A 25,041-nucleotide genomic window follows, 5' to 3' on the forward strand; every position below is an offset into this window, starting at 1 on the left:
CCTCACTACATGTGTGTAAATCATCTGTCAATACGCCCTTTAACATTATCATAGAAATTGCAGTTCATTTTAACATTTTTACAGTATTCGACATACCTGTATACTCTCATAAGGAACCTCATCATAGGTGCGTGAGTCTGTGGAGGCACTACTGGAGGATGTAGCCCAACTAAAAAGACCAGAGCAGATTAGAATAAAAATTCATTAACACATAATTCATATTTTATAAAGAAGAATCAACTATCTGCTGAAGTAGTTTACATTAGCTCTGAGGGGGGGGGCAACATTTTTTTTACACCTGATCCATCTTTTGAAGGCCTTGATAATTAGATTTTTAGTGGAAACAGGTGTGATAGGAGAGAGGGGATACTGCAGGACTGGAGTGAAAACCCCCACCTGTGCAAACACTTAGTTAATGATAGACTAGCCAGGTTAAGTGATGGATTGAAATTCAGCTACACAAGAACAGTGGGCTTGGGGAGAAAAACACCTAACAGTAACAGCAAAGATAATCTAGTGTTATTTTTACTTAATCTAAAGACCAAATATGAGGAATGTTTCAGAAATTTTTTTAAATAGAAATCATTTACTAGTGTGATAAAATCAGCCAAGACATGTTTAATGTCTGAAGTTTCATTTTACATTACAAAAAGTTACAAAGCTAGTGCAAATGTTTGCATATGGTTTTGGATGTAAATTTATTAATTTGAAAAAAAATGAATTAACTCCCTGACTTAGTAATAGAATCAACAATCTATTACTCTTTTTGGAAACGGCTTGGCATTAGTGTACCAGTGCGACTGGTGGGAAGTGCATTAATGGCACAGTAAACAGTAAAGAACTTCTACTAACAGGAATGAGTGCCGAGCTGCATTTCTGATGCTGCTAATCATGTCTACATCAACATAGTCATAGTGCAAGGCCTCTGGGGTAGTAGTGCAGCCTGCTTCTGCTAAAAGTACACCAAGCCATCGACCCATTTCTTCAGAACAGCTAGCCTGAGACACACACACACACACACACACACACACACACACACAGATTTACAGTTTAATATGGTTTACAGCATACTGTGATAATAAAATGAAAACATACAGTGGGGTCAAAAAGTATTTAGTCAGCCACTGATTGTGCAAGTTCTCCTACTTATAAAGATGAGAGAGGTCTGTAATTTTCATCATAGGTACACTTCAACTATGAGAGACAAAATGAGAAAAAAAAATCCAGGAAATCACATTGTAGGATTTTTAAAGAATTTATTTGTAAATTATGGTGGAAAATAAGTATTTGGTCAATAACAAAAGTTCAACTCAATACTTTGTAACATGACCTTTGTTGGCAATGACAGAGGTCAAACGTTTCCTGTAAGTCTTCACCAGGTTTGCACACACTGTAGCTGGTATTTTGGCCCATTCCTCCATGCAGATCTCCTCTAGAGCAGTGATGTTTTGGGGCTGTCGCTGGGCAACACAGACTCCACAAATGTTCTATGGGGTTGAGGTCTGGAGACTGGCTAGGCCACTCCAGGACCTTGAAATGCTTTTTACGGAGCCACTCCTTCGTTGCCCGAGCGGTGTGTTTGGGATCATTGTCATGCTGGAAGACCCAGCCACGTTCCATCTTCAATGCTCTCACTGATGGAAGGAGGTTTTGGCTTAAAATCTCATGATACATGGCCCCGTTCATTCTTCCCTTAACACGGATCAGTCGTCCTGTCCCCTTTGCAGAAAAACAGCCCCAAAGCATGATGTTTCCACCCCCATGCTTCACAGTAGGTATGGTGTTCTTTGGTTCTTCTTCTTCCTCCAAACACGACGAGTTGAGTTTTTACCAAAAAGTTTCATTTTGGTTTCATCTGGCCACATGATATTCTCCCAATCCTCTTCTGGATCATCCATATGCTCTCTGGCAAACTTCAGATGGGCCTGGACATGTACTGGCTTAAGCAGGGGGACACGCCTGGCACTGCAGGATTTGAGTCCCTCTCGGCGTAGTGTGTTTACTGATGGTAGCCTTTGTACTTTGGTCCCAGCTCTCTGCAGGTCATTCATCAGGTCCCTCTGTGTAGTTCTGGGATTTTTGCTCACTGTTCTCATGATCATTTTGACCCCACGGGATGAGATCTTGACCCCAAGGGAGATTATCAATGGTCTTGTATGTCTTCCATTTTCTTACAATTGCTCCCACAGTTGATTTATTCACACCAACCTGCTTGCCTATTGTAGACTCACTCTTCCCAGCCTGGTGCAGGTCTACAATTTTCTTCCTGGTGTCCTTCGACAGCTCTTTGGTCTTGGCCATGGTTGAGTTTGGAGTCTGACTGTTTGAGGCTGTGGACAGGTGTCTTTTATACAGATAACGAGGTCAAACAGGTGCCATTAATACAAGTAACGAGTGGAGGACAGAAGAGCTTCTTAAAGAAGAAGTTACAGGTCTGTGAGAGCCAGAAATCTTGCTTGTTTGTTATTGACCAAATACTTATTTTCCACCATAATTTACAAATAAATTCTTTAAAAATCCTACAATGTGATTTCCTGGATTTGTTTTTCTCATTTTGCCTCTGATAGTTGAAGTGTACCTATGATGAAAATTACAGACCTCTCTCATCTTTCTAAGTAGGAGAACTTGCACAATCAGTGGCTGACTAAATACTTTTTGGCCCCACTGTATACTGTAAGAAACTACTGTATATGACAAGTGACAGTTTGTGTTGTGCTGTAATACCTCCAGAGCTATGACTTCAGTGCCATCTCGCATGATACGGAAGGCAAAGGGGTGCTTGGGCCCCAAACCAGGTAAAACATCAACTCCATTAAGGGCCAGAACATTGACATGAGTGTGCACATCACCTCTGTCCTTATGAAAATACAAAGCTCCACTCCTCACACAACACCAGCGCTCTTTCCAGCACTGGTTCACCAAAACATTCAGATAACCTGAGAAATGAGAAATACACACTGGTCATGTGTTTCCATTTTAGTAAGAATTTCTGAGACTAATATGAGAAAATGCACAATATAACACCCCACAAAGTGTACTGGGGTACAAGCATAAACACTAGAAGATGCAGTAATGTCTTCTTTGAAGAGTTCTTTTAAATGTTTGTGAAATGTTTTCATGTGAAGGGCAAGATGGTGTATGTTTGCTAGACGTAGCTAAACAATGTGCTATCAAGGCTATGAAGCGGGGGGGGGGGGGTCAAAGCTATTGTACTAATGCAACCATAATGACTGTATAAACAAATTTAGGAACTTTCTTACCACAGCGTGGGTTATCATCAGTGTTAGAGAGGGCGCTGGTGTCTCCAGGCAGAGGAGGTTTCTTTTTGGAAAAACTTATGATGCGGTTGATTTTTCGACCAGCAGCACGACTCATAGAGCCAGTTAGATCTGAGAACGGCCCCTTCTTGCCTTTCCCTGTAGAAGAAATTACAGTGAACATTACAGTGTCAAAGTAAAAACCGGCATTTCTAACCTATGTCCAAGTCCAATTAATGCAGCCCTCAAGCTGATTTCATTTGGCCTGAGGCTTCACTCTTAGTACACATTTATATGGGCAGTGGTAGCTTAATGGTTCAGGTACTGAACTAGTAATAAGAAGGTTGCTGGTTCGAGCCCCACCACCACCAGGTAGCCACTGTTGGGCCCCTTAGCAAGGCCCTTTACCCTCAGTTGCTCCAATTGGTGTGCAGTCATAACTGTAAGTCGCTTTGGAAAAAAGCATCTGCTAAATGCTGTAAATGTCAAATGTCATATGTGGCCTGCAATACTTCACATTTTATGTTTCGCTTAAATGTCTCACCACTTGCTACTCTAAATCAGCATGACAAACCAATACTCAGCTCAAACCGTTTAGCTCATTTCCATGTATGTCTATCTGTGAACACATCTTCTCTGTTTGGAACTCAAAATAGAATAACCATATTTGGATTTTATAGTATTCAGAAATGGCTGTTTATAAAATTTCATTTTCTCAAAACCAATTATAATGAAAAAAAGTTACTTGAACCAATAAGGGGAGAATTTAACTGCAGAGATTAACTGCAGCAGCATAAACTAAGAGATACATTATTTATCAACAGAAAGGCAGTCTGGGAAACAGAACTTAACTTCTTCTTCTTGATACTGACACACTGACACTGATTGAGCTTTTCCTTACACAGTTACATACACTAGTAAAGAGAATGTATGTCATTGCAGTCATGCAAGAAGTAACACTGTAGTGTTTGAAAATCCCCACAGCATAACTAAACATGGTACTCCTATCAACACAACACACACCAGTGTCACTACTGTGCTCTAAATGCTTAATCAACCAAATATCATCAGGATGGTGACAGAAGGGGGGCCTGACAAACTATGCCCTCAGTTATTGTATGCCACAAAGTGCATGTTATATTGTAGGTGTACCAGCACTGGCAAATTACTACAGATTTGATTCTTAAGAATTTTTGTTTTGTGTGAGTCAAAATCTGTTAAAGAGCATGTAATAATTCACATATGTTTATGTAGTATTTCCTCTAACTCAACAAAAGACATAACCACAGCAGTATAGTAGCAAACAGATACATCCTTCCTCTGTCCCTGCTGCTATTGTGTATGGGTGAGGTCACTGAAATCAAGGGAAACCGGGTGCATCTGGAACACACACTACACTACGCACTTCAGCTTTCATAGCCAAGACCTTTTCCTCTGAACTTTAAAAGGGGTTAGGAGTAAAATTTGGTCTTGTCATTTAAAATATTCTTTTCCACAATTTTTACAGAAAATTAGAGAATTTTGGACATTCTGGGTCCACTGGCTATTAGAGACAGGGTTATGGCAAACTTGGTCTGTGGCCCAAAAATTAAGAACCACAGACATTTGTTGAGAGTATAAAGGTGGAAAATATAAACAGATGTAAACAGAAATTATAGCTCATTGGCTAAAACATGCTGATTCTATTTTTCCTTTTCAGATTTAAATTGAATCTATGATGCAGAGTAAACCACAAAAACACAGACTGGTTTAACACATCAAGTACTGGCATGTTTAGTGCTTACCAAATTCACCACTTTCCCGAGTACAGTCCCCATTGGCAACGCTGTCCGAATCTGAGGTAAGTTTATCAGTAGACGTTGTCTAGAGTGACAGACAGAAATGTGATTCAGGGATTTTTAACTGTAACTATATGTGCAGTGGTGTGAAAAGGTAACTACCCCCTTTATGACTGATTAATAAATGCCAAAACGCTTGAGTCTATCTATAAAATATTATTCCAAAATGCCTGGGGATTATCCAGGTGCTTTTTAGGTAATGAGAGATAAACACTGGTGTTTTTCTTGATTTGCAGTAATACTCTTTGTATTATGAAACTAAACATGTCTGTCATTCTTTATTTGCTGTTCTTAATTCTTTATTTGTTGTACAGTATATTTGAAGTTCTCTCTGTGGTCCGGTGGAGACCCAGAGTCTTAGACATGGCTTTGTAACCCTTTGCAGGGCTGGCTAAACCCAATCAAGGCTAAGTTTAATTATCTAAATGAACAATTACAGTTGGCGAACTGGTTGATTGAGTAACCTATGGTGCAGTTACATTTTACAAGGATGATATACGTAATAGATAAAAATATAAAATTATTTTTTTATTTTTATTTGTTTTATTTCTTTTTTTTGCAATTTGTTTAATTATCTAAAATTATTTACTTGGATAAAAAGCTAAACGAAGACAATCAGAAGCAGAAGAGCATTTACTTTTCCACACCACTGTATCTACCCAGGGATATCAGATACCTTATTAGAAGATGGTCTGTAAGTGATTCACCTTACTTGCGTCCAGATCAGACTTTCGTGGAACCATGGGAGAACAGGAACTCTGCAGTCCACTGGAGCTGTTTGTTAATGTACTGGCCTCCTGAATGGCCTGAATGGGTTAAAACCAGTAAAGAATGATTGTACAACACAAGCCTTTCATGTATCATGCAATAGAACATTACAATACTAGGTAAATAAAATATTTGACGTTTAATGATGTTGTGAACTATAAAGTTAAAGTGAAAAGTTTACAAATACTTGTATAAGACGTGCACACAATATGGCCAAACCTCTATAGATACCACACTTTATACTTAGTTCAGGTTCAACCACACTCATTGCCAACAGGGGTTATAATGGTTTGACAAGTTTGTTGTGAAGAAACTCCAGTGACCTGGTTTTGAGGAATTCCAGTGGCCTGCACAAATGCCACTAATTAATATAAAGTTTTACAGTGTAATGTATGGTTTCCTAATTCCCCGTTAGTGATTCTAATTGACTAAGGCCGGTGAACCATGATAAAAAAATAAATGCTTGTTTGTTTAGACCCATTGAAAAAAATACAACAGTGATTTCCTGCCAAGGCTGAGATTAAACAAAACCCAAACTGTCACCATAAACTGAGAGAAAGTTTGCCTAAATGTAATTTAAGAATAACAGAAAAAACAGGTCTGACATAAATAAGCTGCTGGAAGATTTGAGATTTGTGGAAGATTTACATTGCCATGGGCTTAAAGTTAAAGCCCCTGGTCCTGATTTCACTTTGTCCATTTGTGATGAGGAACTACAGTTGGGCTTTAAGATGCTAATTTTGTACAGCATTTACTTCAGAACAAAGCTTTTCTTTGGGAGCTATTTGGATTGGGTTAAACAATACATGCCTAACTGCAGTGTGACATTCCAAAGTTTGGTGTAAAGGCAATGAATGGTTTGGACTGTTTGGTTTTGGCACCTAGTTCTAGAGAAGGGAAATCTTAATGCTGCAGAAAACTTTAACATTATTATCCTGCAGAGAGTCCAATCCAAAACATTCTTGCAGTAACCCTAATCCTTAGCAAAAAGAGGATTAAATCCAGATTAATGTATATGAAAATGAATTAGATGGTTGTTTATGTGGATGTGATGTTTAAACGTCTGCATGCTTTTTGGCACTGCAGTGTGATGAAGTTATAATAAATTACCTTAAGCCAGCTCTCAGCTTGTTCTTTGCTCTGTACAGCCAGCACCAGAGACTCTCCTCCAGGCATGGAGAATCTGAGCTCATGCTTCTTACGTCGCCCATCTTTACACACATAGATAACGTTGCACAGATTCAGCGGCAGATCCGTGTGAGGAGTTCTGTCCTTTGGGTTCTTAAAACACTTAGGAAGACAAAAATCGTTACATTTCGTCAGCATGTTCAATTACAAATGTCTGACATAAAATGTTCAAGTACTCAAGAATTATAAATGGTGGCCATACACTTTTGGCAGTATATTGTGCCTCTAAACTTATTTTGATTTGTAAGAAGGTTCACATTACAACTTACCTGTAGTCTGTTGTCCTGGATTATGGTTAACTGTTTGGCCCACTGACCAAACCGTTTCTTGCGCAGTAGGAAAGCACATTTACGGCAGTCCTTTATCAGGCCCACTGGACTTTCTTCTGAGGGCCATGGATTTGCCATCTCTTTGCTTTTTGTCTCATCATCCTCTTCGTCATACGACTCATAAGAACTACTCAGGGCATCTGAGTCATTGTCTGAAAATTTAACAAACATATCAATAATTTAGGCATGTCCACAAATTCTTGCTTTAAGTAAGTACAGGAGAAAATCCAAAAGGCATAACAATATATTTATTTTACTAAGCTAATAAAAGTACACCTTACTGGTTGGTCCATTGATTCGAGTTATGGGGTAGTTCTTGTCTGCATCTTCATAATAAGCATCCTCAACTGACTTTGGTGGGCTTGAGTTACCTGGGAAGTGGTAGGTAATTAACAAAATATAAAATAACACTGCAAAGAAATAAAATGATTCAAAGAGTTTAATGTGGAGCTGTGTAATTTAATTCAATTTTCATGTTCTACCACTGCTTTTTCCTTCCCCCAATACATTTGCATACGCATATAAGCAACACAAACTGTATGCCATGGCAGTGCTGTGATCCTGATTATAAGCTTCTAGTAAAACTCTGGCTATATCTTTGACCACATTACTCTGAAACAGATTTGACTTTTCCAGTGTACACATTCTCTGTGGCATTCAATTACATTCCTAAAAATTTCTATTCCAAAGTTTCCTAATTTAAGCCTGATTTAGCAATTGCAATATCATGTTAACAATGAATCCATTAAATATTTAAGCTCCTAAAAATATGCTGAAGAATTTTCAGGCTTAGAGGCTGCCACACTAGGATAACAGCCCGTTTCATAACTGGCACCCTAAAGCTTAGTTGAATTTTGTTGCTATTCACATAGACAAAGCAAAAGCAGGAGAAGGGGGTTCTTACATGCACGGACGCTTGGTGGCTTTAAACCCCACAGCAAAAGCTTATCTGACTGTAAACTGTACAGTGTCACTCATGTTAGAGCAGCTTTAAATTTCTGGCAGACTTGTTTTTCGGTATTTTGCATAATCTTGCCAAGGGACCAAGTCAAACTATACATATTTAAATAGGCAAAGTTAAAATATCAGCATCAATCATTATTACAAACAAGAAATTAGGAGGCCATGCCAAAAAATTAACATTATGCACCTTCAAATGATTAATTCACCATTGTTCTATGTTGATGGATGTATACTTCATGTTTCTGTAGTAACTAGTAACTCATTTATGGACTTCTTTCACAAATGCTCCACATCATTTGAATTTTTGGCATTTAGCAAACACTTTTATCCAAAGCGACTTACAGTTATGACTAAACACAATTTTGAGCAACTGAGGGTTAAGGACCTTGCTCTGGGGCCCAACAGTAGCAACTTGGCAGTGGTGGGGCTTGAACCGGCAACTTTCAGATTATTAGTCCAGTATCTTAACCACTGAGCTATCACTGCCCTGCATCATTTAACAAAATTAAAAAAATTCTTCTCCAGTCAATAACTAATAACTAATATCTAAATAGTTGCTATAGTAAAGATTTGCGTAAGTACAACATTTATTTAACATCAAACAAATAAATCTGCAATGTTCTAGTTTTAGAACAAATACATGAGTAAAACTATTGAATGAAACTTTCCACAACAGGACTTGGCGTACTGGCAAAATTTATATAAATAAATTAAACATTGTGTAAATTAACATTGTGGGATTCATGCCAGTAGGTAAGTGAGAGCACTGACTGTGGGTGGTGATGTACTGGGGTGTAGTGTCAGGTTCCAGTGGAACAGCTTCCTCATAGTAATCTTCAGGAATAGGTGTGATGGGGAGCAGAGGAGGAGTATCTGTGGGGCTCTAAAGAACAAGTTACATTTATTTATATACAGTGGAATCAGAAAGTATTCATATCCCTTGACTTTTTGCACACTTTATTATTTTGTGGATTTGATTTGAGTAGATGTAATTAACAGGTAATGTTACCCATTATTAAACATCTTATCACCCATGTTGGTGAAGTGAAAAGTTTTTTAAAAATGTATTAAAAATCAAGGACTTGCTTTTTTCTTTTCCCTGGATAGTAAAGGACAGTTAGAGAAAGTCATGCAAACACACACACACACACACACACACACACACACACAAGAGGGGGGGTACACCAGGCTCTCTGTATTTCACATGCCAGAGGCTCAACCAGACAGTAGGTGCCACTGTTATTAATTAAAAGTCAAAAACTGGCGACTTCTTTTCCCTGAACAGCAATGGATTTTTACAGAAAGCCTTACACACACATAGAAGAATAACAGGCTCTTTTAATTCCACTTTCAACAGACAGTAGGTGCCACTGTTGTAGCGGCGTGGTTGTGGACTTCAAACCCTTTTCAGTGGCACCACTGTGACTAATACGGGTCTTCGCTGTGTTTTTTTTTTATTATTCATTTTATTAGTACAAAATTCAGTCTATTTACAGATTTACAGCATGTAAAAGCCTATTTATTATTTTAAAGTGTCTTACTGATTTGGTGAGTAAGTGCTTTGATGATTCTTCTTCCTCCAGGTTTTTTAGATCTTCAGTTGAATCTCTTAGATCTTTCAGGTCACAGTCTAAATAAATATATTACACAGTCCAATTAAATATATTGTACAGCTTATATGAATATATTACAAATATGTCTAGTATCAAATCACTGAAGTATCCATAAAAAGTGAACAATGAACATGTCAATAATTACAATGATATAAAAACATTACTTCATCTTACCAAATTCTTCAAACAGTGATTCTACAAAACTGGTACCATTTCCATACAGGGAAGTGTTCATGTATATGAAGTCACTTCCATATCTTCTGTCAACATACGCTATTAAAAAAGAATACAGCAAATGGCTTTATATAAGGCTATATATAAAATCTATACATTCACATATACATTATTCTACGTATAATATGTAATGTCAATTAGAGAATTAATGTAGCTAAAACTCATTCATTCATTCATTTTCAATAAGCACCCATTTCCTGTCAGGTTCACAGCGGGTCCGGCACCACACTGTAGGACTGGGGAATTTGTCGTAACCAAACCACCTTCAGCATGTTTTTGGGAAGTGGAATAAAATAAGGACCCAAAGGAAACTCATGCAAATACACAGAGTGCAGGTTTACCTGATGGATCTATTTGTTCCAGTAGGTTCTTGATCACATTCATCTTCTCTGTGGTGGCTGAGCTCACATTTTCACGTTCCAGCAGCTTTAGAAGCACATTTATCTCCTTCACCAGCCGTTCCATGCCTGTTCATACACACAGACAAGAATTTAAAGATGAGAAGCTGATTCTACTACAGTCCAGTACAGAATACATTTCAGCAACACCATTTTCAAATGCCACCTTAAAAGATAATATTAGAACTGCAAATTTCTGAGTTTTGAAATCTATCCGGCAACAACATGTCAGTGAGGGAAAGGTCTCACGCTGTTGAAACTGGACATCTGGGTATTTACAACCATCGAGAAAGAAAACTAATGCAATAAACATGCAATATGAAAATAGGTTCAGTACGAACTGAGTTCATACGTCTTCTCTGAAACAATTAACAATAGTATCATTGTTATGAAATTCCTAACACAGGAAACAACACCCTAGTCAGATTTTTTTTGGTAAATCCTGGTATTTTCTTGGTAATCCTCATTTCTGCTGTAAAACTTTTTTTTCTTGTATGAATACAGCATGCCATTGCACATGGATCATATCTGTTACTTTGCAAATTTTGGTGAGTTGTACATTTATTAATCAAAATTTATTTTTTGTGATTATTTGTCTTGTTTCTACAAGAGGACAGTGGCAGCTTAGTGGTTAGGTTTCAAGCTTCACCGTTACCAAGTTTCCACTGTTGGGCCTTCCACCTAACCAAGGCCCTTCAATGGGCACCTAAGCAAGGCCCTTCAATGGCTTGCAATAATAGTTGGTGACAACTGTAAATTGCTTTGGGTAAAGGCATCTGCTAAATGCCATAAATATGAAAAAATAGACAAATACTTTTAGAATTTTAATGTGAAATCAAATCATGTATCATTATTAAAACCCATTACTATACACAGTTCATTTAAATTGTAATGAGAGAAGCTAACTGACCTGTATCACAAATCATTAATCTATCTATTATTAATTCTAACCTAACTTCTTTATTCTAGCTGATCAAACTATATCTGTTAGGAGTTCCACCAGGCTGGTTTTATCATTAGACCTTGCATTGGAACATTCTGGCGACACCTGGTGGAGCCAAAGGGATCATCAGCCCAATTCCCCAGCCAATAGATCTCTCCCAGTGCTGATTGAGCTCACCTGTTCCCAATTAACTCCTCATTCCCCAGCCTTCATAAGGCTCTGACTTTCCACCACTCTTCACCAGATTGTCTGATGATACCAGTTTGAAAGACTGCTCAGATCTCTTGGGTTTGTGAACTTTTCTACAGCTCTGTGCTTCCCCTGGATTTCTGGTGTTCCTTGTTCCTGGCTCCAGTGCTTCCGCCGGTTTCTCCTGCCTTCTACCTGGATTCACCTGGCTCCAACTCTGCCACCGATCCTCCTGCCGGCTGTCTGGTTCCATCCGCCTCCTGCTCTACTGCTGCCTTCTCCGACCATCCTCCCAGTCCCTCCTGCCTCCAGCACTCCTGCCGGTTCTCCCTGCCTTCTCCTTGGTTCCTGCTCATCTCCTCCCTCTTCCCTGCTCAGCGGTTTGATCACCCCTGCTGCCGCTCCCTAGTGCCACTGGTTTATTTTTGTTTAATAAATAAACTCATTGACTTAATCTCTGTGTCTGTGGTTGGTGTTCGCTTTGTGGTTCCTAACAAACCTTATTGGCCTAGTGCCAACCTTAACAGTACAATCTGGTCTTCATGGAACCCGCGAACCCACCCACAGAAGAGCAGAGGTCCCTGGAGTCTCTCCTGTGCCACCAAGCCACCCAATTGGACCAGCATGACCAACTGCTGAGGTCCCTTATTGAGAGTAATCGCCAACTGGTTCAACAGTTGGGGAACGTCTCAAGACAGGTTGCAGCCCTAACCTCCGCCCAACCCTTTTCCTCCCCGGGCCCCAGCATCACTGCCCATGTTTCTGGTGTAGCTCACGACTCCGTGTTGGGCCCTTCGGCTCAGCCACCGTTTGTCCCAGTTCAGTCCCTGGCAGAAGGACTCACCACCCATCCCGAACCTTATTATGGTGAGTTGGAGAAGTGCCGGGGGTTCTTATATCAATGCGGTCTGGTTTTCAGTCAGCGACCTGTCACGTTCGCCCCTGATGCCAGCAAAATTACCTACATTATAGGGCTCCTTAGGGGGAGAGCCCTGACTTGGGCAGAGGCCGCTCAGTCGAGTGTGGGCCCACAAGTAGGCCCATACCAGGACTTCCTCTGTCGGTTCCGGGCGGTATTCGACCACCCGAATCAGGCAGGGGATGCTGCCAGTCGACTATTAGGGCTACGCCAGGGCTCCCGGGCAGTCGCTGACTATGCCGTGGAGTTCTGGACATTAGCCGCAGATGCTGGCTGGAATGACGCAGCCCTCTGTGGGGCGTTCCGTCGGGGATTAGAGGAGCGTCTTAAAGATGAATTGGCCGTCCGTGATGAGCCTTCTAGTCTCCAGGGGCTAATAGATCTGGCTATTCGGTTGGACGGACGTCTCCGGGAGCGCCGCTTGGAGAGGTCGTCGCGTCCCGTTCTGACCCCGAGACCAGTTTCTACTAGGTCCACTCCTGAAACCTCTGGCGGTCCACCACATATACTCCCTAGTGCTGATGGCACTGAGCCTATGCAGCTTGGTCGGGCCCGACTCACCCCCGAAGAGCGTTCGAGAAGACTCCGCTCAGGGCAATGCCTCTATTGTAGCCGTATGGGACACCTCCTTGTTTCTTGTCCGGTACGCCCAAAAGAGGGAGCTCGTCAGTAGGAGTGGGGACTCTGACGAGTTCTGACCTGGCTTCCCCACCTTTACGGCCAAGTTTCCTGGTCCCTGCCACTCTTTGCCTTCCTGATAACCCCTTGTCCCTCTCTGCTCTCATCGATTCGGGGTCGGAAGACAACCTTCTCGATGAGAGTCTTGCTGCCAAGACAGGCTGTACCTTAGAGGCACTGGACACCCCTATTACTGCCTATGCCCTGGATGGTCGTATGCTTGCCCGTATTACCCACCGTACCGCTCCCATGACCCTAATCCTTTCCGGGAACCACCGGGAAACCCTTAGCTTCTCGGTCGTTAAGACCCCCAAGTCTCCTTTGGTCCTAGGTTACCCATGGCTCTCCACCCACAACCCTCACTTAGACTGGCAGCAGGGGAAGATCAAAGCTTGGAGCGATTTTTGCCTCTCTCACTGTCTGCAGTCTGCTATCCACCCCTCTGTCCCGCGTACTAACACCCCTTTGTCTAGGGACGCCGTAGACCTCTCCAAGGTGCCCTCCGAGTATCTCAATCTCCTGGAGGTTTTCAGCAAGGACCGTGCTCAAACCTTGCCTCCCCATCGACCGTACGACTGCGCTATCGACCTTCTCACAGGGGCTCCTCTTCCTACCAGCCGTCTCTACCACCTGTCTCGTCCTGAAAGGGAAGCTATGGAGGACTACATCTCGAAGTGCCTGGCCGCAGGCCTCATTCGTCCCTCCTCTTCTCCTCTTGGTGCGGGATTCTTCTTCGTGGAGAAGAAAGATAAGACTTTGAGGCCTTGCATAGACTATAGGGGCCTGAACCAAATAACCATTCGCAATAAGTATCCCCTTCCACTGACCTCCTCAGTCTTTGAGTCTTTACAGGGAGCCACCATTTTTAGCAAACTCGACCTCCGTAATGCCTACCACCTTGTTCGCATTCGTGAGGGGGATGAGTGGAAGACTGCTTTTAATACCCCACTGGGCCACTTTGAATATTTAGTCATGCCCTTCGGCCTTACCAACGCCCCCGCCGTCTTCCAGGCCCTTGTTAACGACGTGCTAAGGGATTTCCTGTACCGATTCGTCTTCGTCTACCTAGACGACATTCTGATCTTTTCCCGGTCCCAGGAGGAGCACGTTGCTCATGTCCATCAGGTTCTTGCCCGCTTGTTGGAGAATCGACTATACCTTAAGGTCGAAAAGTGTGAGTTCCATGTTCACACCATCTCCTTCCTCGGGTTCGTCATCCAGCCAGGTAAAATTAAGGCTGACCCGGAAAAGATCCGTGCAGTAGTAGAGTGGCCTACCCCATCATGCCGTAAGGCACTGCAGCGATTCCTTGGCTTCGCTAACTTCTACAGAAGATTCATCCGAGATTACAGCAAGGTAGCTGCCCCCTTAACTCGTTTGACCTCCACCAAGGTCCCTTTCTCCTGGCCCCCTGAAGCCCAGTCCGCTTTTGATCACCTGAAGGGTCTGTTCACCTCTGCGCCTGTCCTCATCCAGCCAGACCCCTCCAAGCAATTCATTGTTGAGGTCGATGCTTCCGACCTTGGAGTGGGAGCTGTTCTTTCCCAACGTTCCAGCCCTGGTAATAAGCTTCACCCTTGTGCCTTTCTCTCCCGACGACTTTCCCCTGCTGAAGCGAACTACGATGTCGGTAACCGTGAGCTGTTGGCCGTTAAACTAGCCCTTGAAGAGTGGAGGCATTTGCTGGAAGGCACAGAGCAGCCCTTTGTGGTTTGGACTGACCATAAGAACCTATCATATGTCCAGACCGCAAAGCGGCTGAATTCCCGCCAAGCCAGGTGGGCTCTGTTTTTCAGCCGGTTTAATTTCACTCTCACTTACCGCCCAGGCTCCCACAACACCAAACCGGATGCACTTTCACGCCAGTTCACCACTGAGGACTCTACTTCCTCCTATGACCCTATCCTGCACTCCAACTGCATTCTTGCCAGAGTCACATGGGAAATCCAAGAGGCCATCCAAGAGGCCCTGGGACAAGAACCAGACCCAGGAAACGGGCCCCCCAACCGCCTCTTTGTCCCTACCACGGTAAGATCTGATGTCCTTAGGTGGGCCCACAACTCTAATTTCACTTGCCATCCTGGGGCCAAACGAACAGAATCTTTCCTGAGACGATACTTCTGGTGGCCGTCTTTGGAGGCAGATGCTAGAGAGTTTGTGGCTGCATGCTCTACCTGTGCTCGAAGCAAGCCCTCCCATCAATCACCTGCAGGCTTGCTGCAGCCACTACCTGTTCCTGGGCGCCCCTGGTCCCACATCGCCCTAGATTTTGTCACAGGCCTTCCCGAATCCCAGGGGATGACTGTGATCCTAACCGTTGTTGATCGATTCTCCAAAGCAGTGCGTCTACTAGCTTTACCTAAGCTCCCTTCTGCTATGGAGACAGCACAACTTTTATTTGACCAGGTGTTCAAGGTTCATGGCATCCCCCTGGACATCGTTTCTGATCGTGGCCCCCAGTTTGTGTCCCAGGTTTGGCGAGCCTTCTGTAAGGCCCTGGGAGCAACGGTCAGCCTATCCTCTGGTTTTCACCCTCAGTCCAATGGACAAGCAGAAAGGGCCAACCAAGAACTGGAGGCAGCACTACGCTGCGTGACTGCCAGCAACCCTGCGAACTGGAGCACACATCTGGCCTGGGTTGAATACGCCCATAACTCTCTTACCTGCTCGGCCTCTGGGCGATCCCCATTCGAAGCCTCCCTAGGCTATCAACCTCCCCTTTTCTCTGAACAGGAACTTGACCTGGCAGTCCCCTCTGTAGAGCATCACATCTGTCGCTGCCGGAAAGTCTGGAAGGCAGTCAAGGCAGCCCTGTTAAAGTCTCAGACCTCCACCAAGCGTTCTGCCAATCTCCACCGAAGACCCAGTCCCCAGTACCTCCCCGGTCAATCTGTCTGGTTATCCTCTCGGAACATCCCTTTGCATACTGAATCCAGAAAACTGACACCTCGCTTTATCGGCCCTTATACCATCCTAAAGGTCATCAGCCCTACCGCAGTCCGTCTTAAACTCCCCAGGCATATGCGGGTTCACCCGACCTTCCATGTGTCACAACTCAAGCCCGTCCACCACTCCGACCTGTGCCCTCCTTCCGGACCCCCTCCACCCACCCGGCTTATCGAAGGACATCCAGCCTACACAGTCCACCGCCTTCTGGATTGTAGACGCCGAGGCCGGGGCCTTCAATATCTTGTGGACTGGGAGGGCTATGGTCCTGAGGAACGCTCCTGGATCCCACGCTCAGCCATTCTTGACCCCAGCCTCATCAGACAGTTTCACTGTGACAACCCCGACAAACCAGGTAGGCCCCCTAGAGGCGGCCGTTGAGAGGGGGGTACTGTTAGGAGTTCCACCAGGCTGGTTTTATCATTAGACCTTGCATTGGAACATTCTGGCGACACCTGGTGGAGCCAAAGGGATCATCAGCCCAATTCCCCAGCCAATAGATCTCTCCCAGTGCTGATTGAGCTCACCTGTTCCCAATTAACTCCTCATTCCCCAGCCTTCATAAGGCTCTGACTTTCCACCACTCTTCACCAGATTGTCTGATGATACCAGTTTGAAAGACTGCTCAGATCTCTTGGGTTTGTGAACTTTTCTACAGCTCTGTGCTTCCCCTGGATTTCTGGTGTTCCTTGTTCCTGGCTCCAGTGCTTCCGCCGGTTTCTCCTGCCTTCTACCTGGATTCACCTGGCTCCAACTCTGCCACCGATCCTCCTGCCGGCTGTCTGGTTCCATCCGCCTCCTGCTCTACTGCTGCCTTCTCCGACCATCCTCCCAGTCCCTCCTGCCTCCAGCACTCCTGCCGGTTCTCCCTGCCTTCTCCTTGGTTCCTGCTCATCTCCTCCCTCTTCCCTGCTCAGCGGTTTGATCACCCCTGCTGCCGCTCCCTAGTGCCACTGGTTTATTTTTGTTTAATAAATAAACTCATTGACTTAATCTCTGTGTCTGTGGTTGGTGTTCGCTTTGTGGTTCCTAACAAACCTTATTGGCCTAGTGCCAACCTTAACAATATCAGCATATTATTACCAAAATAGCAATATTTCTTTTTGCATTACCTGATATTATAATTCAATATGCCCTTTTATCTAAGCACGATTAGTTAAAATGTGATTAAAGTTTTGATCCAAGGAAAACCTGTGCAGTTAATGCATAATAATAACAACAACAGAGATACGTTTTTAATTACACTAAGAAAGTGTAGACCTGCCAGAATACATTCAGTCTATTTGGTGATCTTTACACCCAACAGCTGAGGGGGCGAGGAAATCCCCATTTTCCAAAAATGGGGTGCGGTCAGACATGTGTTAATCCAGGGTGCAGCTGATATGCTTTCGTGATGTACAGCACTGGTGGAGACCTGGATTCTCTCTTTGGTCCACCAAGGCAGTTTTTATTTTGAATGCTAGACTCAACGTCTCATTGTACATCCTCTCCTCACACTGATGAGAATTTTGCACTGTTTTTCACTTTACACATACAGCCCACTTTAGTACGCTTGGTCCCTGGCCAAGAAGAACCAAATTTAGCACAAGTACAGTATGGGTCATGTGGTAATGCAAACAACCACTAAATGTGGGAGCACAGGTTTATAAATAGTTACCATATGGTACTATGTAGTGGAGAACAAACATTTGTGTTTTGGAAAGGATCAAATTACAGTCAAGGGCCCATTTCAGATGCTGTGGCATGATTCTAACAGAATCATGACAGATATCGAAATCCAAGAATAGACTACTTCCCATTCTTGTGCAAGTCTGGTTTACAGGACAGATTGTAAATGTACTTGGAAAAGTACAACAGATGCTCAAACATCTACACTAAATGAGTCGTACTGATACACACATTTACTTTCCCAAGTAATCTTGTATCCTGAAGGTACATGTAGCTACCAGATGCTAAAAGCATTTGACTGATTTAAAAAGGATGTAAAACTATGCTGAGACTTTTTTTTAACTGAAACCACTTAATGGACACCAAGTTGTTTCCTCATGACACAGTTTCCTTTCTCCTTGAGAGCAGGAAGTGTAAACGTGTGTGGAAGCCCTAAAGAGATAGAAGAAAGGTAAATGGGGCGGAAACGCTGAGGGCAGGGTCTGTCTAGTAGAATATGGTCCAATCATAATGTAACAGCTACAGTTCTCAAGTGAGCCATTGTCTGTGAGTGCATTCTGACCAGGGACCAGGGAGTGACCGTCCTGTTTCCGAAGGACTCTCGTTCCCACACGTTCCCCTCCTACTTCTAAAATTGTCAGATTCTTACTGACCCACTGCAGAGACTAGGTCAGTAAAGCAGATGCTCCCATCTATGTACAGTAGAAGACCTTCCTTTTCCTTCATTAGAGTAAAATAGTTGTAAATGTATGGTCAGGGGTGGTGGCATAGCTGATAAAGTGTTGCTAGGTAAAAAAGAATAAATTAATGTATAGTGGACTTTAGAATCAGTCGAGTCTTCTGGCTCAGCCTAAAAATCAGGACAGGGTTTACTTTCCCCTTAACATCTCTTTACACCTATTTTAAGCCAAAGATTTAACATGACAAGTAGCAGTAATGTTAGGTAAAGTAGCTTCATAAAGTTTACGCTTCATAGAAGAAACACTATAAACTTTCCTATCCTGTACAATGGATTCGACAGTCTGCATATGAATTGCTCATGGAACCACAGATCGTCCCTGGACAGGTGCAAGGGGAAAGATTTCATAACATGGTCTCTGACTTAACGTACAGAAACACACATACACACACATACACTTGCACAGAAACTCACCCACACGCACATACACACACACCAACAAACCCAGAAACACAAAAACACACACAAGACAGAGGCAGGGCAGCTGAGCAGCTGTGATGATTAGCAGTCCTGGCACAGTGGGTCAGAAGATATGTCCTGCAGCTGTGGTTTCCTGCCCAAACTGACGAAAGCACCTCTATCAATGCCAGCCTTCTGCTTCCTATTCCTCTCCACTTTATATTCCCAAAAATGACCCACTATCAGCTCTGTCCTACAGCAGTAGTTCAATTATTCGGACAGCATCCAAACATTAGCAAAATAACTACACACTCTGAATCATCATTTATGAATGGTGTGAATGTAAAGTATGTCATTCTTTAGATCTTTTTAGTGGTGAAATTCATTGATCATGTGGTGATCTGTTCAGAAAGCTGGTAGGAGGTTTGAGAGGTTCCCAGTTTTACAAACACAGCACAGAATAGAACTCAGTCCCTAAAGACGCTGAGCAGCTGTTCAAGTTCCAGTCTGCAGTTATACACCACACACACACACGTGCAAGAGTGATATATAAAAGGGGCTTTTGTACACCCCATTCAAGGTCACATGGAGGGCTGGTATATTTTCATGCTGACTCTTAAAGATACTGGATGGCTACGTATGGGTAGAGTCAATAACCACCAAGCAACAAGCCACATAACTTAAAAGGGAGGGAGTGGTTGCTTTGGGAATGAACACTGGTAGTTCAACGATTCTGAATCAAATCAGAAAACAGTTCAGATATTTAAATAGTGAAATTAGTGCTGAAGAACAAACCCAAGATCTTATACAGTCACAGGAATTCCATTTAAAAAGTACACTGCCTAGTCACAAAAACATAAAGAGGTCCCTATATGGTGCAGGCTATAAGGTCCAACAATTTACAATGGATTGTGGGGACAAAAACCAAGCCATCAAGTCCAAGAAACTGTCTGAATGTCCATGATCAAATGATGGCAAGAGCATAGATCAGGGAAAGAATATAAAAACATCTAAGGTTTTCAGTGTTCCCAAGACCACAATGGCCTCAGTAGTTTGGAAGTAAAAGAAGCTTGGCACAACTATGAACCTTCATAAAGCTGGTTGTCGGGCCAAATTGAGCATCCAGACAAAAAGAGCCTTGGTCAGGAAAAAAAGAAAGAACCCAACAGTCACTCTAAAGGAGCTCAGTTCTGTGCAGTGATGGAAGAATCTGTTGGATGGACAACCATCTCTGCAGCCAATGACTGCTAAACAGCATGTAAAAAACTTGAAAACAAGAGGAAAAGACTTTTTTTTAGATCTGTTAACAAGGAAGTCTTTAAATTAGCAATAAACGGCAAAAATCAAGGTGTGCAAAGCTTGTAGAAATGCATCCAAGAGGAACTGCAGCTGAAAGTGTTGATGGGTAAATGGCTATTTTATAAATTCAAAATCAACCCCCCAAAACACTAAAGAGTTCAAAAAGTCAAGGAGTCTGAATACTTGTAGTGGATACTGAATCCATTGTAAATATAAAAGCAGGAAGGACCAGGCATGTTGACACAGTGGCACTGACCCCTTACCACTACAACCATGTAAAAACTCATTGTTTGAATTTCTGCTGTCATCATCACCTTCCCCATCAAGGTCTATGTGCTTATCTTGAGGCTCAACAGCTTAATCACATTTCATGTAATTACACGTAATTTCATGTCATTTGTATAGTACTATAGTAAACCTGTGGTCTGTGGCACTCCTTATATCACCACAAACCAACTTCTGATCCCCACTTAATAAGATGCTGACTCATTAACCAGTAATCTGCACTTGTGGTTTTGCTTTGATTTCCACTCTTTGAAGGCGTGAGTCAAAGAGGGGCTACAAATCCGAACACAAAGCCTATTTGAACCAGGGCTTGACTTGTCATGTCTTTCCTAAACGTTAAAGTGTGATATACAGGACGGTTTCTGCAGAGCTAATGTTGTTTCCCTCTGGAGCTGAAGAGCACCAATGTGAGAGACACTGCAGGGCCTGTGTGGACCCATCAGAGCTTGCAGGCACCAAATAAGTGAAGCCTTTGTCTCTCTCTAACTGTGGGTATTTATAGATGTTTGTAATGTGGAGAAGCGCCCATATCCTGCCAGGCCTTCAGTATCACCTAAAATGACAGACGTGCCTTTCAATATCTATAAATATCACTGAATTAGATTTTTTCAATTTAATTTTTATTCACTTGCACATGTGTAATGTTGTACATGCACGAAAACAAAAACATACTCTATTCAGTGATCAGATCTCATTTTATATGAATCTCTGTCTGCTGTAGTGTGAAATGAAATCTTAAAATAAAAAAACAAGCAGAGGAATACTTGGAGTATAGCGTGTTCCTCTGTGTATGTTAAGGCTCTATATGAAAATCTGCTGCTGGCTAGTGGAAAATAAAGCCTTATCCTATTACATGTGTCAAAGAGACCATATGCAAGTCTGCTGTCCCATTTTGCACCCAATTTGGATATGCTTAATTGAGCACTTGGTGATCGTACAACAGCCTGACTAGCTGAGGGGGGCCACAGGCTAGAACACGCCTCCTCCTATGAGGCATAAAGCTGGCTGCTCATTTTCACCGTCCATGGCAGATTCATACAGAAAGTATTAGCATGTATGGAGGACCATGCTACTCCCTCCATATTTTTAGCCACTTCTCCCAGCATGAGTCAAGCCTTGGCTGTGGTGGGCTAGCATATCAGAATGCTGCACCATCCAAGCACCCCCAACATAAGAATTTTTAATAAGTGTAATTTGTATTTTTATAGCTAATCAAGTGCCAAAATGTAAAGCTTCACCTTTAAGTTAAATAAGATGAGTTTTAAAAATGTCTTTTCTTTCAAAGGGTAGAAGCTGGTGCTGAAATGTCCACATACTGTATATTGAGAATCTAGCTTTGTAACTACAATGATTAATCTACAAAGGAAGGAAAGTGTGCACACTCAAAAGGAAGCTTCCGGGTGATTCAGAAACTAAATCGAGAAACCAGCATTAAGTCCATAGGCTGTTTTTTCCTTGCATTCACACAACAAATACAGTTACACACGCTCCTCAGAGCGGATTTCCCTCTTGACAAGGAAGGATGTTTTTATTTAGGTCATAAATAGCTCATTGTACAGTACTGACCCTCAACTAGACTAAAATCTTATAAGTCGATCAACACTGATAGTAGGGTGAGGATTAGAGGATTACATTATGATATAAGCATTGTACTGTGTCACTGCTGTGAGGCATAGCCATAGTCATACAGGTCTACAACCACTATTGACAAATTACATTTTATGTCTGCGATGGGCTGGCATCCTGCAGTGTTGTTGCACTGCGCTTAGTGATTCCAAGAAAACTGGACCCACCATAACCCTTACCAGGATAAAGAACTGGTAAAACATGAACATTATGATGATAAACTTAAATTAATAACCGGCAGTACAGAAAGTTGCATTTTGTGGCATGGGCCCAATTCCTTGTTGACTGCACAAGCAGTCACTAAAAGGTTGAATTTGGATTACAATTTTATAAATTAGTGCTCAGGTGGCACAGCTGTAACTTACGTTAACCCACTACTGCTGGGATCCAGGGATCGAATCCCCAGTGGCGCAGATATACTTGGCTATGTTGGGGATACTCCATGGTGGATTGGCATCCTGTCCGGAGTGTGTTACTGCATTTGGCTCAGTGATGTCTGGGAAACTGAACCCATTGCAACCCTGACCAGGATTAAACAGTGGTAAAACATGAAATGAAATGATGTAAATCATGTTAGGGCTTTGACACTTCCCAGATCTCAATCTAATTAAACAGCTATAATATATTTTGGACTAAGATGTAAGAGCTTTTCATCACCATCATCAACATACTAATTGAGGGAATGCTGATTCATCTCTCCAACACAGTCCCAAAGACTTAGCATCAATGCTGAGGTGCACTGAGGCTGTTCGAGTGGCTTTTAGTGGCACAATACTTTTTTAAGCAAATAAACTAATTAGCATAACAATTTAAGTAAAAAGTTGAAACTTTAAAAAATTACATTAATTTCAGGATTTCTTGGTATATGAAGTAAATATTTGTAATACGGTACAATGGCTGCAAATTTATTTTCGGCATTTAGCAGACACCTTTATCCAAAGCTTTATACACACAGTCTGAGCAATTGAGGATTAAGGGTCTTGCTTAAGGGCCCAACAGCAGCAACCTGGCAGTGGCGGGGCTTGAACAAGCGCTCTTCTGATTACTAGTCCAGTACCTTAACCACTAGGCTATGTCAAATCTAACATTTTGTACAAATGAATTTAAATATGGGCTTCCTTGCTTATCAGCACTGCCAAAAACTAATTATAATAATAATTGTATGACATGTAATGAAAAATATTGTATTGAATTAAAAACAAACACATAATACAATGAAGCAGTTTACTTGTGGTCTCAGATTACTGGCCCCCAATGTATACACTGTAACCCTGATATATAACAACAAATATCATGATCGTGGATTTTGGCTGTATCCACCACTTCTAATTCAGGTCATTACACACTGACATAATGTAGTGGATTATTTTCCAAGACCTTGTGAGAACTGTCATTTGACTGGAGGTTGACACAGAGGCACAGTGATGCACCAGGTAGGGCAAGAGCGACGCACCTGATGACCCGGGTTCTACATCACGTGGTCTTTCTCTAGAAGAGTATACTGGCTTGCATAAATCGACAGCGTGTAAATAAGCCAGTGAATAAGTTAATGAAAGATGCTCTGTAATGAATTGAAGCCCTGGTTTGAGCTTTTTCCAGCCTTGTGCCTTGAGTTTCCATATAGGCTCCGGACCCATCGCAATTCTGAACCGAATGAGGCAGTAAATCAGGATGAATAATTGAATAAACTTTTCACTGTACATGTCAACAAAAAGTTTGAATAAAAAAAATATATTTATGGAGAAAAACACATTCGATCAGAACCAGAGGGCTGAATTAATATTTATTAGATATACAAGCAGCAGTGATGTCACTATGATGACCTAATCACGTCCTAACAGATCACTCCATCATACATTATACTCCATTACATCATACATGTGATTCTGTACACACTATGTATCTATACAGTACAAGCGACCTGTCGGTTATTCTACAAATGTAACTTTTAATAGAACTAAATAGAAGAAATGAAGTAAAGAAGTACTCACAGTTAGATTCCGCGACCTCCATTTACAGAGAATTGACTTCAACCACAGAACTGCTTTCAAATAAAGTAATAATTCATTTCCACGTGAGTGAATGAGTGAATCCTGCGTCCAACACTCAATACTACTACTGATGGAGAGAGAGAGAGAGAGAGAGAGAGAGAGAGATGAATCCTACTGGGTCCTAAAGCCCAACCATTTTAGTATTTATTTATTAATTTATTAAGATTTTAACGTCATGTTTTACACACTTACTCGTTACACAAGATTCATCAGTTCACAAGTTTTAATATCAAACAGTCATGGACAAATTAGTATCTCTAATTCACCTCACTTGCATGCCTTTGGACTGTGGGAGGAAACCGGAGCTCCTGGAGGAAATCAATGCAGACACAGGGAGAACATGCAAACTTCACACAGAAGGGACTCGGACCAATCCGGCTGGGGATTAAACCCAGGACCTTCTTTCTCTGAGGTGACAGTGCTACCCACCGAGCCACTGTGCCGCCCTAATTGCTAAATCACATTATTAAAGACGCCTGGCTGTGACAGCTGTCAAAGATGTCTTTACCAAATACTAAACACGCTGTGAGGCGACAGTGCTACTCACTGGGCGACCGTGTTGCCCATTTTAGTTTTTATTCGTTCATTTATTGTCTGTTTTACCACCGCTTTATCCTGGTCAGGGTCACGGCGGGTCTCACGGCACACACACACACACACACACACACTTTTTAAAGTTGGCCTCATCATTTTTTTAAAAAGCTTTAAAGC

General features: G+C 42.3%; 1 protein-coding gene across 1 annotated transcript in view; it reads right to left on the reverse strand.

The window, feature by feature from the left end:
* The window catches only part of afap1l1b (actin filament associated protein 1-like 1b), a 28,602-nt gene extending 3,979 nt beyond the window's left edge, over nt 1–24,623 (reverse strand). Inside the window, exons 1-15 of the mRNA XM_063010991.1 lie at nt 24,597–24,623; nt 24,271–24,397; nt 10,532–10,657; nt 10,131–10,229; nt 9,885–9,973; nt 9,115–9,226; nt 7,662–7,751; nt 7,321–7,532; nt 6,974–7,153; nt 5,803–5,901; nt 5,042–5,120; nt 3,261–3,416; nt 2,725–2,936; nt 853–998; nt 97–169 (exon numbers count right to left, since the gene is read on the reverse strand). Coding sequence (XP_062867061.1) covers nt 97–169; nt 853–998; nt 2,725–2,936; nt 3,261–3,416; nt 5,042–5,120; nt 5,803–5,901; nt 6,974–7,153; nt 7,321–7,532; nt 7,662–7,751; nt 9,115–9,226; nt 9,885–9,973; nt 10,131–10,229; nt 10,532–10,657; nt 24,271–24,292 — 1,695 coding nt within the window. The 5' untranslated portion in view covers nt 24,293–24,397; nt 24,597–24,623. The remainder of the gene's footprint in view (nt 1–96; nt 170–852; nt 999–2,724; nt 2,937–3,260; nt 3,417–5,041; nt 5,121–5,802; nt 5,902–6,973; nt 7,154–7,320; nt 7,533–7,661; nt 7,752–9,114; nt 9,227–9,884; nt 9,974–10,130; nt 10,230–10,531; nt 10,658–24,270; nt 24,398–24,596) is intronic.
* Between the last annotated feature and the right edge of the window lie 418 nt (nt 24,624–25,041).

The sequence above is a fragment of the Trichomycterus rosablanca genome, chromosome 16 (assembly GCF_030014385.1).
Source record: "Trichomycterus rosablanca isolate fTriRos1 chromosome 16, fTriRos1.hap1, whole genome shotgun sequence".
Lineage (NCBI taxonomy): Eukaryota > Metazoa > Chordata > Actinopteri > Siluriformes > Trichomycteridae > Trichomycterus > Trichomycterus rosablanca.